General features: G+C 37.3%; 1 protein-coding gene across 1 annotated transcript; it reads left to right on the top strand.

Annotated features, from left to right (window-relative positions):
- Positions 1-237: 237 nt before the first annotated feature.
- On the top strand, positions 238-14,455 carry LOC115973796 (pyrophosphate-energized vacuolar membrane proton pump-like). The gene is made up of 11 exons (XM_031094035.1): positions 238-616; positions 2,355-2,929; positions 3,022-3,401; positions 4,339-4,425; positions 4,521-4,851; positions 5,405-5,815; positions 6,092-6,151; positions 6,256-6,459; positions 7,364-7,422; positions 11,299-12,495; positions 13,107-14,455. Exons 1-11 carry the CDS (start codon positions 361-363, stop codon positions 14,077-14,079), a joined length of 4,533 nt encoding a protein of 1,510 aa, XP_030949895.1. The 5' UTR covers positions 238-360; the 3' UTR covers positions 14,080-14,455.
- Positions 14,456-14,865: the final 410 nt, after the last annotated feature.

The following is a 14,865-nucleotide window of genomic DNA, read 5'->3' on the forward strand; positions in this document are numbered from 1 at the left end:
AAAAAGGAGATAGATACCCAGTTAAATTGAGCTGTACGAGTCAAATCCAAATACTAAAATTAACCTCTTCCAGATGTACAAGTATTTTTTAGGATTTAGGACATACAAAAAAAGGACCAAACAGATCTGGCAGTAGCAATCAATTTTGGTAACCTCCACCTCCAATTATATATATTTTGTACCACTTTCCACCACAAGCACACGCTTCTCTTTCTCTCTCCTCCTATATATATATATATAGCACAAACCCCACTCTCTGCATTCTCATTCATCACCGAATACACACAAAACCACTGTGAAAACTCTCTCTCTCTCTTTCTTATCTCATTCTCTTTTGTTTGGTTGTTCTGAGTTTCGGATATGGGTGTGACGCTCCTACCAGATCTCGGCACCGAGATTCTGATTCCGGCCTGCGCGGTCGTCGGAATCGCTTTCTCGCTCATCCAGTGGCTGATCGTCTCGAAAGTCAAGGTCACTCCCTCGTCGGAGCGCGCTTCTGCCAACAACGGCGCCGGAAAGAATGGCTTCGCCGACCACCTCATCGAAGAAGAGGAAGGACTCAACGACCACAGCATCGTTCTCAAGTGCGCCGAAATCCAAACCGCTATCTCTGAAGGTCTTTTCCGTTCTCTTTCTCTTTCTAAATTTCCAAACTTTACGTCTCTTTCATGTTTTTTTTTTCCTGATAGATCTGCTTCTTCTTCTTTATTGTGGTTTAGCTCTTTTATGGTGATGATAAGAAAACAGTGTTTTTTTTTAAAAAAAAATTAAAATTTATTTTTAATGGGTTTTGGTTTTGGAAAGTGTTTTGATTTTTAAAGATTTAATTTTGGTTGTGTTGGTATAATTTAGGTGGGTTTTGATTAAGGTGGGAATAATCTGAGCATGTTTAAGATTTTTTTTTACCATTATTATATATGGTTTAGATATGTGTGATATTGGTAGTGGTGGCTGGTTCTGGAATCTGGGCCCACTGGGACATTTTTTTTGATGAACCACTGGGACATATTTTATCTTATATATTGTGACCAACTTTGATTCTCATTTGTATTATATCTTGTTGTTTGTACGTTGGAAATTTCCAACTAGATCCCAATATTTGTTCTTTATATATGATTGTGTATGTGTGTGTTTTATATGTATGTATCTATGTGCGTGAGTGAGCCTGTGTTTATGCACACAGACTCGCAGACAAACATATATTAAATCTACCAAATGGGTACTCTGGATGCCAAACCACACGAGATTTTGGACTCCTTGTCATAATTAGACTTATTAAATATTCATGTTTTTTGTTTTTTTTTGGAGATATTTTGTGATTCTTCAAAGGGAAGAGATACTTACACTCGTTAATGTGCACTCCGTGCGTGCAGTAATCAGTGCCTTTTAAAAATAATAAAACTCATACATATCTATCTCAATCTTATGTCAATTCCCTCTCTCTCAATATGAGAGATTATTCAGTATGCTCCGTGTGTGTGGTACTCCTTTCTTGGGTTGCATAGGTGGAGTCCACAAACTCTCAAATAGCAATAGGTGTAATAGGTGGGGTCACAACACTCCTAAGAGGAAGGAGTATTATAGTGGGACCAGCACTGAATAATTTATCTTCCCATATGATGAACACAGAACTTTCCGTCTGCAGGATGTTTGTGCTGATTAGCCACTTTTGACAGCATCAGTGAAATTATGCTAGATTTCGAAAAAGTCTGATACTAGTAGTGGTTGGATGTATTTACCGAGCCATCTGTGCTATAAGACTTACTTGATCTGAACTTTTAACTACAGATTCCTTTGAATTGAATACAACAATTGATCCAAGGGTGTAAATGGTTGTTTAATTTGATTATATCCCCAAATTTCACTGAAAAAAAAAATCTTTTAGTTATTGTTAATTAGTTTGAGATGAGCATATTATGTGGACCACGGAAGAGAATAATGCTACCAATCGAAGGTTTTTCAGGAGTCCCATTTATCTTGGTCACATATCTAAAGATGGCTTCTCAATCAATGTAAAACAAAATGTTGCATTTATATTGGTAATGGACCCTGCCCTGGAGGTATTTCTTTCAGGGACCATTTTTTCAGGCATTGTTTGTACTGGATGAAGTTCAACAATCTGATTTGAGGGACTTTTATATTCTATTGTATAGAGATATTGATGCGGTAAATAAGTTTAACAATCTGTTGTTGTCTTTTCATTTCAACTTGATGTGGTAATAAAAGTAATGATATCAATTATGGTTTACCACTATAGCTTGGCAATTTTTGCATTTTCCTTAGTTCTGAACCCTGTCTTCAATTTTTTAAGAGTGCTTTATGTTTCACTGATTTTGTTTCTCTGAATATTACAGGAGCAACCTCCTTTCTATTTACCGAATATCAGTACGTTGGTGTTTTTATGGCGGCTTTTGCTGTATTAATATTCCTCTTCCTTGGCTCTGTGGAGGGTTTCAGCACCAAAAATCAGCCTTGCACATATGACGAAACCAAGACTTGCAAGCCTGCTCTTGCAACTGCTCTCTTCAGTACCATATCATTTGTGCTTGGTGCTGTCACTTCAGTTGTTTCTGGCTTCCTTGGAATGAAAATTGCTACCTATGCAAATGCCAGAACCACATTGGAGGCAAGAAAGGGTGTTGGGAAGGCATTTATCACTGCATTTAGATCTGGTGCAGTCATGGGCTTTCTCCTTGCTGCGAATGGTCTCTTGGTGCTTTTTATTGCCATCAATCTCTTTAAGATGTATTATGGTGATGATTGGGGAGGTCTTTTTGAGTCTATCACTGGTTATGGTCTTGGTGGATCTTCCATGGCTCTCTTTGGAAGAGTTGGTGGAGGTATCTATACTAAAGCTGCTGATGTTGGTGCTGATCTTGTTGGCAAGATTGAAAGGGACATTCCAGAGGATGATCCAAGAAATCCAGCTGTAATGATCTTCACACCTCAGAAAATTTTTAGTTTCTGAAATGGATTTTATTTCTTCTTGTTTTTATATTTAAATAACTTCCATGTTTTCAGGTCATAGCTGATAATGTTGGTGATAATGTTGGGGATATAGCTGGCATGGGATCTGATCTATTTGGCTCATATGCTGAGTCTTCCTGTGCTGCCCTTGTTGTAGCTTCCATCTCCTCCTTTGGGATCAATCATGAGTTCACTCCGATGTTATATCCTCTTATTGTCAGTTCTGTGGGTATCATTGTTTGTTTGATTACCACCTTATTTGCAACTGATTTCTTTGAAATCAAGGCTGTGAAAGAAATTGAGCCAGCATTGAAGAGGCAACTCATCATTTCAACCATTCTGATGACTGTTGGAGTTGCAGTTATTAGTTGGGTTGCTCTCCCATCCTCCTTCACTATCTTCAACTTTGGAACTCAGAAAGTTGTCCATAATTGGTAAGCTCTTTTGGCTCATTAGTTCTTCTATTGCTTGTTTTGATGCCATTTGTTGCCTCAAATGAGGAGGCATTTTGCCGTTCCTTGGAACTGTTAAAATGTGTTCAGTTCTTTTAAAGACCACTATTGTTTCCAGAGAGTATCCTATATAGAATCTTCTATAGGAATATTTTCTAGTAGTGGGACACTATTCAGTGAAATCTGATGAGCCCATTGAATGCTAGTTTCACCGGTAAATGATACTGTTTGTTAGGCTTATTTAGAGTGCCTTGAATAACACCTGTTTTTATTTTGAAGGCTGTAAGATGGTATTTATTTTTTGCTGATTTTATGAAAGGTTGCAAACATGTTCTGTATGAAGCAAATATTTGTTGTTGGATGTTCATAATTGTATCTATAAGTTAAAGGAGTCTGGAGTTCTCCAACTGTAGAGGGTTCTTATTTTTTGGGTTGTTGGTAATTATAGATCTATATTTGGATGGGATATGGCTATAGGGTGCAACTTTATGATAGCTTACTCAAGCATTTACACTGGGAGTGGGTAGACTCAAAAGGTTTGTCAGACTGGTATAGATGGAAGTTAGTTTGTTACTTGGTAAAGTCGTGGAAACACCTCTTTCTTCCATATTTTGGCCAATACGATTACCTTACATTACAGAACAATGGATTTTAGTAAATACAAAAATAAATTGGGGATGGAATGAACAGCAGAAAATGCGGAAGATTTTGTATTTTGATAAGTTAAAATTAGGTATTTGCAAAATAAATGTAACATAATTTGAAGTATGCTCTGAGGACAAAGTTTCAATTTGAATCTTTGTGTGTATAACTTACCCCAAAATAAAAGAATGGAATTGTTTTGGTTGTGTGTGCCCTTCAGAATATCTGCTTAAATAGCTAATTATCCAAGCATGTTGGCTTTGTTTTGTGTGTGCAGGCAGCTGTTCTTATGTGTTGCTGTTGGTTTGTGGGCTGGGCTTATTATTGGATTTGTAACTGAGTATTATACTAGCAATGCATACAGGTACTAGTTCTGGTTTCTGGCAACATTTATGTTTCTCCTTCTTTGTTGTTCAGTGATATTATAACCTAAATGTTGCTTTGCATTATTCCTTGCAGCCCTGTACAAGACGTCGCTGACTCTTGCCGTACTGGAGCTGCTACTAATGTCATTTTTGGCCTTGCATTGGGCTACAAATCAGTCATTATTCCTATCTTTGCCATTGCTATTAGTATTTTTGTTAGTTTCAGCTTTGCTGCTATGTATGGTATTGCAATGTCTGCTCTTGGAATGCTGAGCACAATAGCTACTGGATTGGCAATTGATGCTTATGGTCCCATCAGTGACAATGCTGGAGGCATTGCTGAGATGGCTGGCATGAGCCACAGAATCCGAGAGAGAACTGATGCTCTTGATGCTGCTGGAAACACCACTGCTGCTATTGGAAAGGTTTGAGAATTTCTTCTTTCAAACCTTATCTGTATCCCTTTTAATTTGTTGGTATCTGTTACTGGTGTTGTAAAATATATATATATATATATATATATTGGGGGGGGGGGGGGGGGGGGTATTATCATAGATGCATGGTAATGTACAATACAGGTCACTGACCTATAAAATAAAAAGGTAATATCTACCTCACTGCATCCCGTGGGATGTTGATGTGTTGATATTTGACTTTTTTTTGTGTGGATTTACAACACCCAAGTGGCTCAGTTGACTAGAGAAATGGGCAGCCTTCTTGAGTGATAGCTTTTACTTTGTCCTGTTTTGTTGCTTAAGAAAATTATGTATTTCCTTGCTCTATAATAGAGTTTCAAGTTCATTTTATTATGAGTATGGGGTGGTGGATGAGGGTGGGGTTTTGAATAATTACCTAGGGGAAAAAGGGAAATCATTTTATTGTAAATAGTTAAATACATGTGTCTGAGTAACTACAATAAACTGGAATCCAAACAATCTAAATGCAAACCCTTAATTAATGTTTATGCTTCTGCTCTAGGGTTTTGCAATTGGTTCTGCTGCCCTTGTGTCCCTGGCGCTCTTTGGTGCATTTGTGAGCCGTGCAGGAATCTCAACAGTTGATGTCTTGACTCCAAAAGTGTTTATTGGACTGATTGTGGGAGCGATGCTTCCTTACTGGTTCTCTGCCATGACAATGAAGAGTGTGGGAAGTGCAGCTCTTAAGATGGTTGAGGAAGTCCGCAGACAGTTCAACACCATCCCAGGTCTCATGGAGGGCACTGCCAAGCCTGACTATGCTACCTGTGTTAAAATCTCCACTGATGCTTCAATTAAAGAGATGATCCCACCCGGTGCCCTTGTCATGCTCACACCACTTATTGTTGGTATCTTTTTTGGTGTGGAAACTCTCTCTGGTGTACTTGCTGGAGCCCTTGTTTCTGGTGTACAGGTAACAATTTAACCTCATTGCTTTGATAAGATTTCCATTTTTGTTGCACTCTTGAGTAGCATATTTCCTAAACAATATAATGATAGAAGGTGTTATTTTTTGGTCACAACAGTCTAGTAGTCATTTGATATGGTATGCATGTTTTATAATTCATGACAATTTAGTCAAGATTTATTAAAAAGAGTTAATTAAAGCATTGCTTTAGGCATTTATTTATTTATTTTTAAATGATAAGAGTGCTCTAAACAAAAGTTCCTCGTCTGTCTACACTTGCAGATAGCAATCTCTGCGTCCAACACTGGTGGTGCTTGGGATAATGCCAAGAAGTATATTGAGGTACACAATTAATTGGTTTTTAGGAATTCTTTTTCTTGACCAGCTATAAAAACCTATTGTTTTATGGTAAAACTCATGTTCTGAATTCCATTCTGGGATGATAGGCTGGTGTTTCAGAGCATGCGAAGTCCCTTGGTCCAAAAGGATCTGATCCACACAAGGCAGCTGTTATTGGTGACACCATCGGGGATCCACTCAAAGATACATCTGGACCATCACTTAACATTCTTATCAAGCTAATGGCCGTTGAGTCACTTGTGTTTGCTCCCTTCTTTGCTACACATGGTGGCCTGCTCTTCAAGTTCCTCTAAAACACAACGATGAAGAAAACAATGGGGGCTGGTTTTCCCCTGTTACGACCTCCCGTCTTCAATCTCTCCTAAATTCACATGGGCTCTTTCTCTGTCGATTCTTCTTCTTCTTCTTCTCCTCCTCTTATGAAATAGTTTCTAGAGGGTGTTAGGCTTTAGAAATTATATCTCTTATAGTTGAACTGGTAGGGAGAAATATGTCGTTTTTAGGGGTTGATGTTGATGATGATGATGCTGTTGATGGTGATGATGATGATAATTGTAGTAGTGGTGGATCTGTGGAAAGCTGGGACTGCTTTGTTGTTCATTATCTAGTAAAGACAGATAATTGTCCATTTTCTGTTATACTTTCTTTTGATGTTTCCTCTATCAACTTTTTGAGTTTAAATGTAAAGTTTATGATGTCTGTGAAGGTACTCATTTTTAAGGTCAGCTGGCACGTTAAACTCTGACAGATTTATAGTGTTTTGTCACATATGTATGCAATCCTGCTGCTAAATTAGGGTTGGTATGGGCCAAGATTTGGATCCGGTGTGAGTGAAGAATTAGCAAGGTAAAAAGATTTTGACTGAAGGGTTTTAGATTAAAATGAACTTTAAATCTTTCAATACCTCAGTCCTTGAAAGTGCAAATAGTTAGGTTCTTTTTGTCTTGTTAACTTCTTTTAAGATTTTGGGTATATGAAGGTTTCTATTTTTTGCATACAATGATTCCCCTGGCCTAACATTATAGATTTTGTACTTTATTAAGTTGGCAGATATGAGTGTAAAATTAAAGTCCAATGTGAAAAAAAGGAGCAATAGATATGGGATCGTGTTGGTGGAGATCTTTGCAAATCTCTAGGTTTGATGCCAATGATTTGTTTCATAGTTGGTGTTGGTGTTGGTGTTGGTGGATGCAGAGATTTACATTAAAGTGCTGTTTGTCCGTTACTGATGCTTTGGCACATCAGTACGAAAGGTCAATAATGTTCAATAATGAAAGGTCAATAATGTTCAAATAATGTAATGAAAGGTCAATAATGTAATGTCCTTCACCCCAAATTTGAAAGTCAATAATGTAATGTCCTTCACCCCAAATTTGAAAGGAAAGAAAATTACTCTCTTGACATCTATTTAACCAAATTATGTTTTTTTTTTGCCGAATAACCAAATTATATTAAATTGATATTAAAGAATGTTGTGTATTAATTGACCGTTTGGCTAAGGGTAGGCTTCCAAAATTATTGTTCTTATTGTTCCTTTCGGAGTTAAAATTTCTAAAACTTACTTGCCCGTTGCCTTTGGTGAGATATGACTGAAAAATCAAAACTCATCACCTCTTTTTTTAATTTTTATTTTATAAATTGCAATTCGTGTTTTGGGGAGCAGGGGTTGTTAAAGATAGATTTACTAAGCAATATATATATATATATATATATTTTTTTTTTTGCTAAAATTTATATTTATATATATATATATATATACATATATATTTATGAAAAGAACAACGTTTTACTAAGTAAGGTTAATAAGAAACCAAACATTAGCATATTGAAATAGTAAGCACCTATATTTGACAATTCAAATTAGAATAATATTAGTTGTATATGTAGCTTAGTCTTCAATTTAAGCCTAATTGTTACTGAAAAAAATAAGACACCCCAAATAGAATTGAGTTTATAATATGCTCTTTTTGCTAATTAAGATTAAACTTTGATAAATAGATTCTTTTAAAATTTTGGAATATTTCGAAAGGGGGGAAGTGTTTATTTTCTTTAAACTTTAAGGGGAGAGTATTTTTCTCTTCATGTTTGGGGTTTCTCAATTTGCAAGGGAGGGAAGTGCAATTACATTTTTTTTTTTTTTGAAACTACCACGAAAGAACTAAACTAGAGTATTTGGCCATATGGGCGATGATAGTTTCGACCAGTCATGGTTAATTAATGGCTGGCTAGGGGCCTAAAATCAACAAAATCACATTATGTGTGGGTTACATTTTTTTTATATAAAAATTAATTTTATTTTTATAATAATAGTTTAATTACAAATTTAATCATAACTTAATCTAAGTGAGAGCCTATGTACATCTTCTGTGTCCCTCTTCTTCTTTCTTCTTTTCCTTATATTTGCTCTACTTTCAGTCCAATGATGTGTTGTCCTTGTATAGCTGGAGATATTTGTGTCCCATTGGGCTCTTCCTTCCTTATGTTCATCATGAATGGAGACTTTTGGGGCTTCTTGTACTGTTCAAGTCGATCATTTAACATTAAATGCGACTGTGCCAAGTAGTTGACCATTATTAACGTGGAGGTGACTGTAGATTCATCAAGAAGTTTCAGCAAGCTTCCTTGGACAATCTCACACCTTCTAGAATTCTCCCTTGAAAGCGCGGAAGGTGTTTTGTCTCTATCAACTCGGCATGGATCTTGATTTCGGATGTAGTCCTCGCCTCCTCGGTAAGTTCATCCTTGAATCCAAGGTGGCACTCTATCTAGTTTGTGGTCCAAGGTTTGGTTCTTTTAGGGAGGCCTAGTCTTAAAGCAGGGTGGCTTGTAATTAGCTTATTTTTGCTTATGGCCCAATATTATTTGGGTTTGGGCCCCATAAAACCAGGTTCCTACACAAGTAATTAGTAATAAATATAAGCCAACTCAATCACAATTTGTGTGAAGCATGTGATTATATTTGTAATCAATACCTTAATTAGTGAGAGCCTAAAACATTGTAACCAAGTAGTTTGTAAAGAAAGTATAATATATAAGCCAACTCAAACACAATTTATGTGAAGCATGTAATTATATTTGAAATCAATACCTTAATCAATGAGAGCCTAAACATTGAATCCAAATAATTTGCAAATAAACTAAAATATAGAAGACAACTCAAAACACAAAAGCAATTTACATGAAGCATGTGATTAGAGCAGCAGAAATTCAAATATTGATTTCGTATCTTAGTGCATTTGTCCCAATCGTCAAACCTGTGCAACAACTCAACAAACATACATACATGTGACTATATCCTCTGTAGTCTATATTTACTATTTAATATTTATAATAAGACAAGATAAAATAATAAACACGTTCCATCTATAAGCTGAAGCTCCTTCTCACCACTGACTTCTTGCATAGCCTATGCTCAATTGGCATATTGCGTGCCAAGTTACGGATATGTGTAAGCCGACGATTTCGTCTAGCCTTATGATTAGGTGGTATTAGTGATAGGTTTGTTGATGTTGAATTTGAATGTACAACATCTTCTTCATTTAAATTTGCTGGGCCTCCCACTAAAATGTGATCACCACCCAAAGTTTGTTGTCTTTGTCTTGAGTAATTAGCATGACGTCTTGCCAATTGAATATTTTTGCTTTCATTGTCTTCTCGTTGTCTTCTCAAGCGAGCATAATATCTCTATCGTTCTCAACGACGTTCTCACCATTGACTTCTTGCATAGCCCTATGCTTAACTGGCATATTGCGTGCCAAGTTACAGATATGTGTAAGCTGATGACTTCGTCCAACCTCGTGATTAGGTGGTACTCGTGATAGGTTTGTTGATGTTGAATTAAAATGTACAACATCTTCTTCATTTAAATTTGCTGGGCCTCCCACTAAAATGTGATCACCACTCAAAGTTTGTTGTCTTTGTCTTGAGTAATTAGCATGACATCTTGCCAATCAAATATTTTTGCTTTTATTGTCTTCTCAAGTGAGCATAATATCTCCATCATTCTCGACGACGTTCTATGTCATTGGTATTCACCATTGCTGTATTTTGCGAACTCATTTCTGCATAAAATTAAATTAAATTTATAGTGGTCGTTGCTCATACATACACAATAATCAATAGATTTTTCCTTGTCACAAATAGGGCGTATTAAAACCTCAATAAAGTGAACTAATTTTGAACAAATTAATCACATATAAGAATTGTAATAATATGTGTAATTGTAATAAATTTTTAGTAAAATAGGAGAAATAAGTTACACTTTTTAAAATTATTAAATTGTTATATTTGTAATCAATACCTTAATTAGAGCCTAAAACATTGTAACAAAGTAGTTTGTAAAGAAAGTATCTATACTACTACTATTTAAGGGGCTTTTCTTGTTTGGGACCTCATATTTTTGGTTAAAAAAATATCTCGACATCCCTATATTTAAGTAGAGACAAAACTAAATGACAATTTGATAAAAATACAATTCTAACTTCCACTAAAATATTGCATAAAAAGTAGGACTACTCTCTTGTCAATTTTCAAATTGCTTTATCTAAATATAAATTAGATTCTCAAAATAAAAATTATATATACAAAATAAAACACAGTTTTTTTTTTTCTCTATAAAATAGGACCACAAAAAAAAAAAAAAAGTCTCATCGCATAAGCGAAGCGGTGTGATGAGGCTGGTAATATATAAGCAAACTCAAACACAATTTACGTGAAGCACGTGATTATATTTGAAATCAATACCTTAAACAATGAGAGCCTAAACATTGAATCCAAATAATTTGCAAATAAACTATAACATAGAAGACAACTCAAAACACAAAAACAATTTACATGAAGCATGTGATTAGAGCAGCAGGAATTCAAATATTGATTTCGTATCTTAGTGCATTTGTCCCAATTGTCAAACCTACATGTGCAACAAATCAACAAACACATGTGACTATATCCTCTGTAGTCTATATTTACTATTTAATATTTATAATAAGCGAAGATAAATTAATAAACACGTTCCATCCAGCAAATATACAAGCTGGGTCCAGATTTTATAACTTCATCTTAAGAACCAAACCGGTCTCAAACTCAAACATAGAACCCAACACGAGTACTTCTAACTAATAGTTTTCTTAAATAGAAATCTCAGAACCTCAAAACTCAAACCCATCTCTCACCACCATGCTCTCTCTCTCCTCTCTCCACCCCAACTCTTCACCACCACAACTCAACAACCCTTCGCTCTCCTCCTCCTCCTCACTTTCTCTCTCTTCTTCACCTTCTCTCAAACCCACCACCGCCGCCGCCGCCGCCACCGCCATAACCCCCAAAACCCTCCATCTCCGCCGCAAACCTCTCCGGATCCGAGCCTTAGACGCGGCGCAGCCCTACGACTACGAAACAAAGCTCGCCACAACCCATTTCCACACCACCCACCACCTCAAAATCGGAATCATTGGCTTCGGCAACTTCGGCCAGTTCCTAGCCAAAACCCTCGTCTCCCAAGGCCACACCGTCCTCGCTCACTCTCGCTCTGACCACTCCCACGCCGCCAAATCTCTCGGCGTTTCCTTCTTCTCCGACCCAAATGACCTCTGTGAGGAGCACCCAGAAGTCATTCTCCTCTGCACTTCCATAATCTCCACCGAGCGCGTCCTCGCTTCTCTCCCTCTTCAAAGACTCAAACGCAGCACTCTGTTCGTCGATGTTCTCTCTGTCAAAGAGTTCCCAAAGAGTCTTCTTCTGGATATCTTACCTCCTTATTTCGATGTCATTTGTTGCCACCCCATGTTCGGTCCCCAAAGTGCTAAGCGGACATGGGATGGTCTTTTCTTTGTGTACGAGAAAGCTCGGATTACCAATGAGGATTCGAGGATTTCACGGTGTGATAAGTTTCTCAATGTTTTTGCGAGAGAAGGGTGTGAAATGGTGGAGATGAGCTGTGCAGAGCATGATAAGTACGCGGCTGGTTCGCAGTTTATTACTCACACGGTTGGGAGGGTGTTGGAGATGTTGAACTTGGAGTCTACGCCGATTAACACAAAAGGGTATGAGACTTTGTTGAATTTGGTGGAGATCACGGCTGAGGATAGCTTTGATTTGTACTACGGCTTGTTTATGTACAATAAGAGTGCCATGGAGATGTTGGAGAGGTTGGATTTGGCTTTCGAGGCTTTGAGGAGTGAGCTTTTTGGTCGGTTGCATGGTGTGGTCAGGAACCAGTTGTTTGATAAGGCACAGAAGGCGAAGAGTTCCTTGTTTAATGGCAATGGCGCGGGGCACAACTGGACTCAGAATGGTGCTGCATTGCAATCTACTTCATTGGCTACGAGGTAAACTCTCAAATTTTGGTATCTGGGTTTGTTTTGATTTTGTTTTTCTGAATTAATTGTGGGTTTGATTTGTTTTTCCGATATATCATTGGTTGATTCCTTTAATTTAAGCATTAGGAAGCTATCTTAATTGAAACAACAAGAGGATTATTAACCAGAGTGTGGAGAGATTTTGATCATCGTTATTTATGCTTGATGATTAAGATTTAGCTACTTCTATTTAATTAATTTTGGTGTTCATTATTGGAAGAATTGGATATAAGCCTCCTAAAAATTAAAAAAAGGGGGTGTTTTGGGGGGGGGGGGGGGTTTAAGGTTGCCTACCAATCATGCCTCCTACACCCTGCTAAAGTGGGAGTCTGTGCATTGGTTCCAACCTTTTATTGCTAGAAGAGATACTTACCAATATCATGGTGGTAAAAATGATTTTTCCCCTCATATGGCTGCTAAAATCTGTGATTTTGGTGGGATCACATCATCAATTGATTAGTCAACATGGATAAATAATTGGAATAGATGTCTTTTGGATTGAAGTCATGCTGCATAAACCATATTTATAATAATTTATTCAAAAAAAAAATTTATTCACATGTTTTGATTCAAACTTTCAGGTCTCAGGATGTCACTCAACCCTATGAGTACAAAGGTCAGATCTCCCAACCTATTGATGATAGCTCAAAGCTAAAAGTTGCAATAGTTGGATTTGGAAACTTCGGACAGTTCCTTGCGAAGACGATTGTACGCCAAGGACACACAGTTTTGGCTTATTCTAGATCAAACTACTCTAATGCGGCTCAAGAATTAGGTGTTTCTTACTTCTCTGATGCAGACGATCTTTGTGAAGAACATCCTGAAGTGATTCTCGTTTGTACTTCCATTCTTTCGACAGAGCAAGTTCTCAAGTCATTGCCACTTCAGAGATTGAAGAGAAGTACTTTGTTTGTTGATGTACTTTCTGTGAAAGAATTTCCAAGAAGTTTGTTTCTTCAATATCTGCCATCATATTTTGATGTTCTCTGCACGCATCCAATGTTTGGACCCGAGAGTGGTAAAAATGGATGGAATGGTCTTCCTTTTGTTTACGATAAGGTTAGGGTTGGAAGTGATGAATCAAGAGTGTCACGGTGTGACGGGTTTCTTGATATTTTTGCACGAGAAGGGTGCCGGATGGTGGAAATGTCTTGTGCAGAACATGATTGGCATGCAGCAGGGTCACAGTTCATTACCCACACGATGGGAAGGGTTTTGGAAAAGTTGGGGTTGGAGTCTACGCCAATTAACACAAGAGGCTATGAGACTTTGTTGAATTTGGTGGAGAATACTGCTGGGGATAGCTTTGATCTTTACTATGGCTTGTTCATGTACAATGCAAATGCTATGGAGCAACTAGAGCGGTTGGATCATTCTTTTGAATCATTGAAGAAGCAGCTATTTGGGCGTTTGCATGGGGTTCTTCGGAAGCAGCTTTTTGGGACTGCAGAGAAGTTCCAAGTTTCAAGGGAAAAACCCATGTTGCCAAAGCTTTCTCAAAGCAGTGCTGCACTGCCATCTTCTTCAGATACTCTTCATGTCCAAAACAACTAAGTTCAATGTTCCAGCCTTAGTGGCCTATAAGGCTGTAAAGTCAAGGAAGACATGGCCCTTGAGGGAGCAGAATGGCAAAAACCTATTGGTTTATCCATGTTTTGATTAGTTGAGTTAGTTATCGCATTTTTGCCCCAAGTCTTGATTAGTTGGTTCACAGGAGGATTTTTTGGCGACTCCTCCATTTAGGTTCCAACTAATTGCTGTTTGTTGTATCATTTATTAGAGTAATTATAATGGGTAATTTAGAAAAGTGGAGTGATCCTTCAACACGTTTCTTGTTCCCATTTTGTGAGCTCTTGACTGTGAAGAAATTCTTATTCTTTGTCCTGGTTAGTTCAATAATTTTATTTCCAACAGAGATGTCTGAGTTGAAGTCCCCTTTCCCTATTGTTGTAATTATTGAATTATCAGAAAATGATAATAATAAATAAAGAGTTTGTGGATGAATAGAGTCTCAACTTCCTTTAAGCATCCTAGTGTCTTTCGCAGTCCTCTTATATGCCAAAGGTTTTAATGTGGAGTTTTCCTGTTCATAGCATCTCTTTGTACCAAAACAAGGATATCAAGATGCTAGGCAAACATACAGATAAATAAAGCCTGCTTGGAAAAGGAGGCTCTTGACTTGCTTCAGTGTAGTGTTTTAGATGCAAGAGAATGATTTGTACCTCGCTTAGCTAAATGAAGTTTAGGCCAGCTTGAAGTCTCACCAGATATGTTTAGTACAGTGTGTCAAAAATGCACTTGTTTTATTTTCTTTAATGAATGAGACAATGTTGAACGCGA

Source organism: Quercus lobata, chromosome 2, assembly GCF_001633185.2.
Source record: "Quercus lobata isolate SW786 chromosome 2, ValleyOak3.0 Primary Assembly, whole genome shotgun sequence".
Taxonomy (NCBI): domain Eukaryota; kingdom Viridiplantae; phylum Streptophyta; class Magnoliopsida; order Fagales; family Fagaceae; genus Quercus; species Quercus lobata.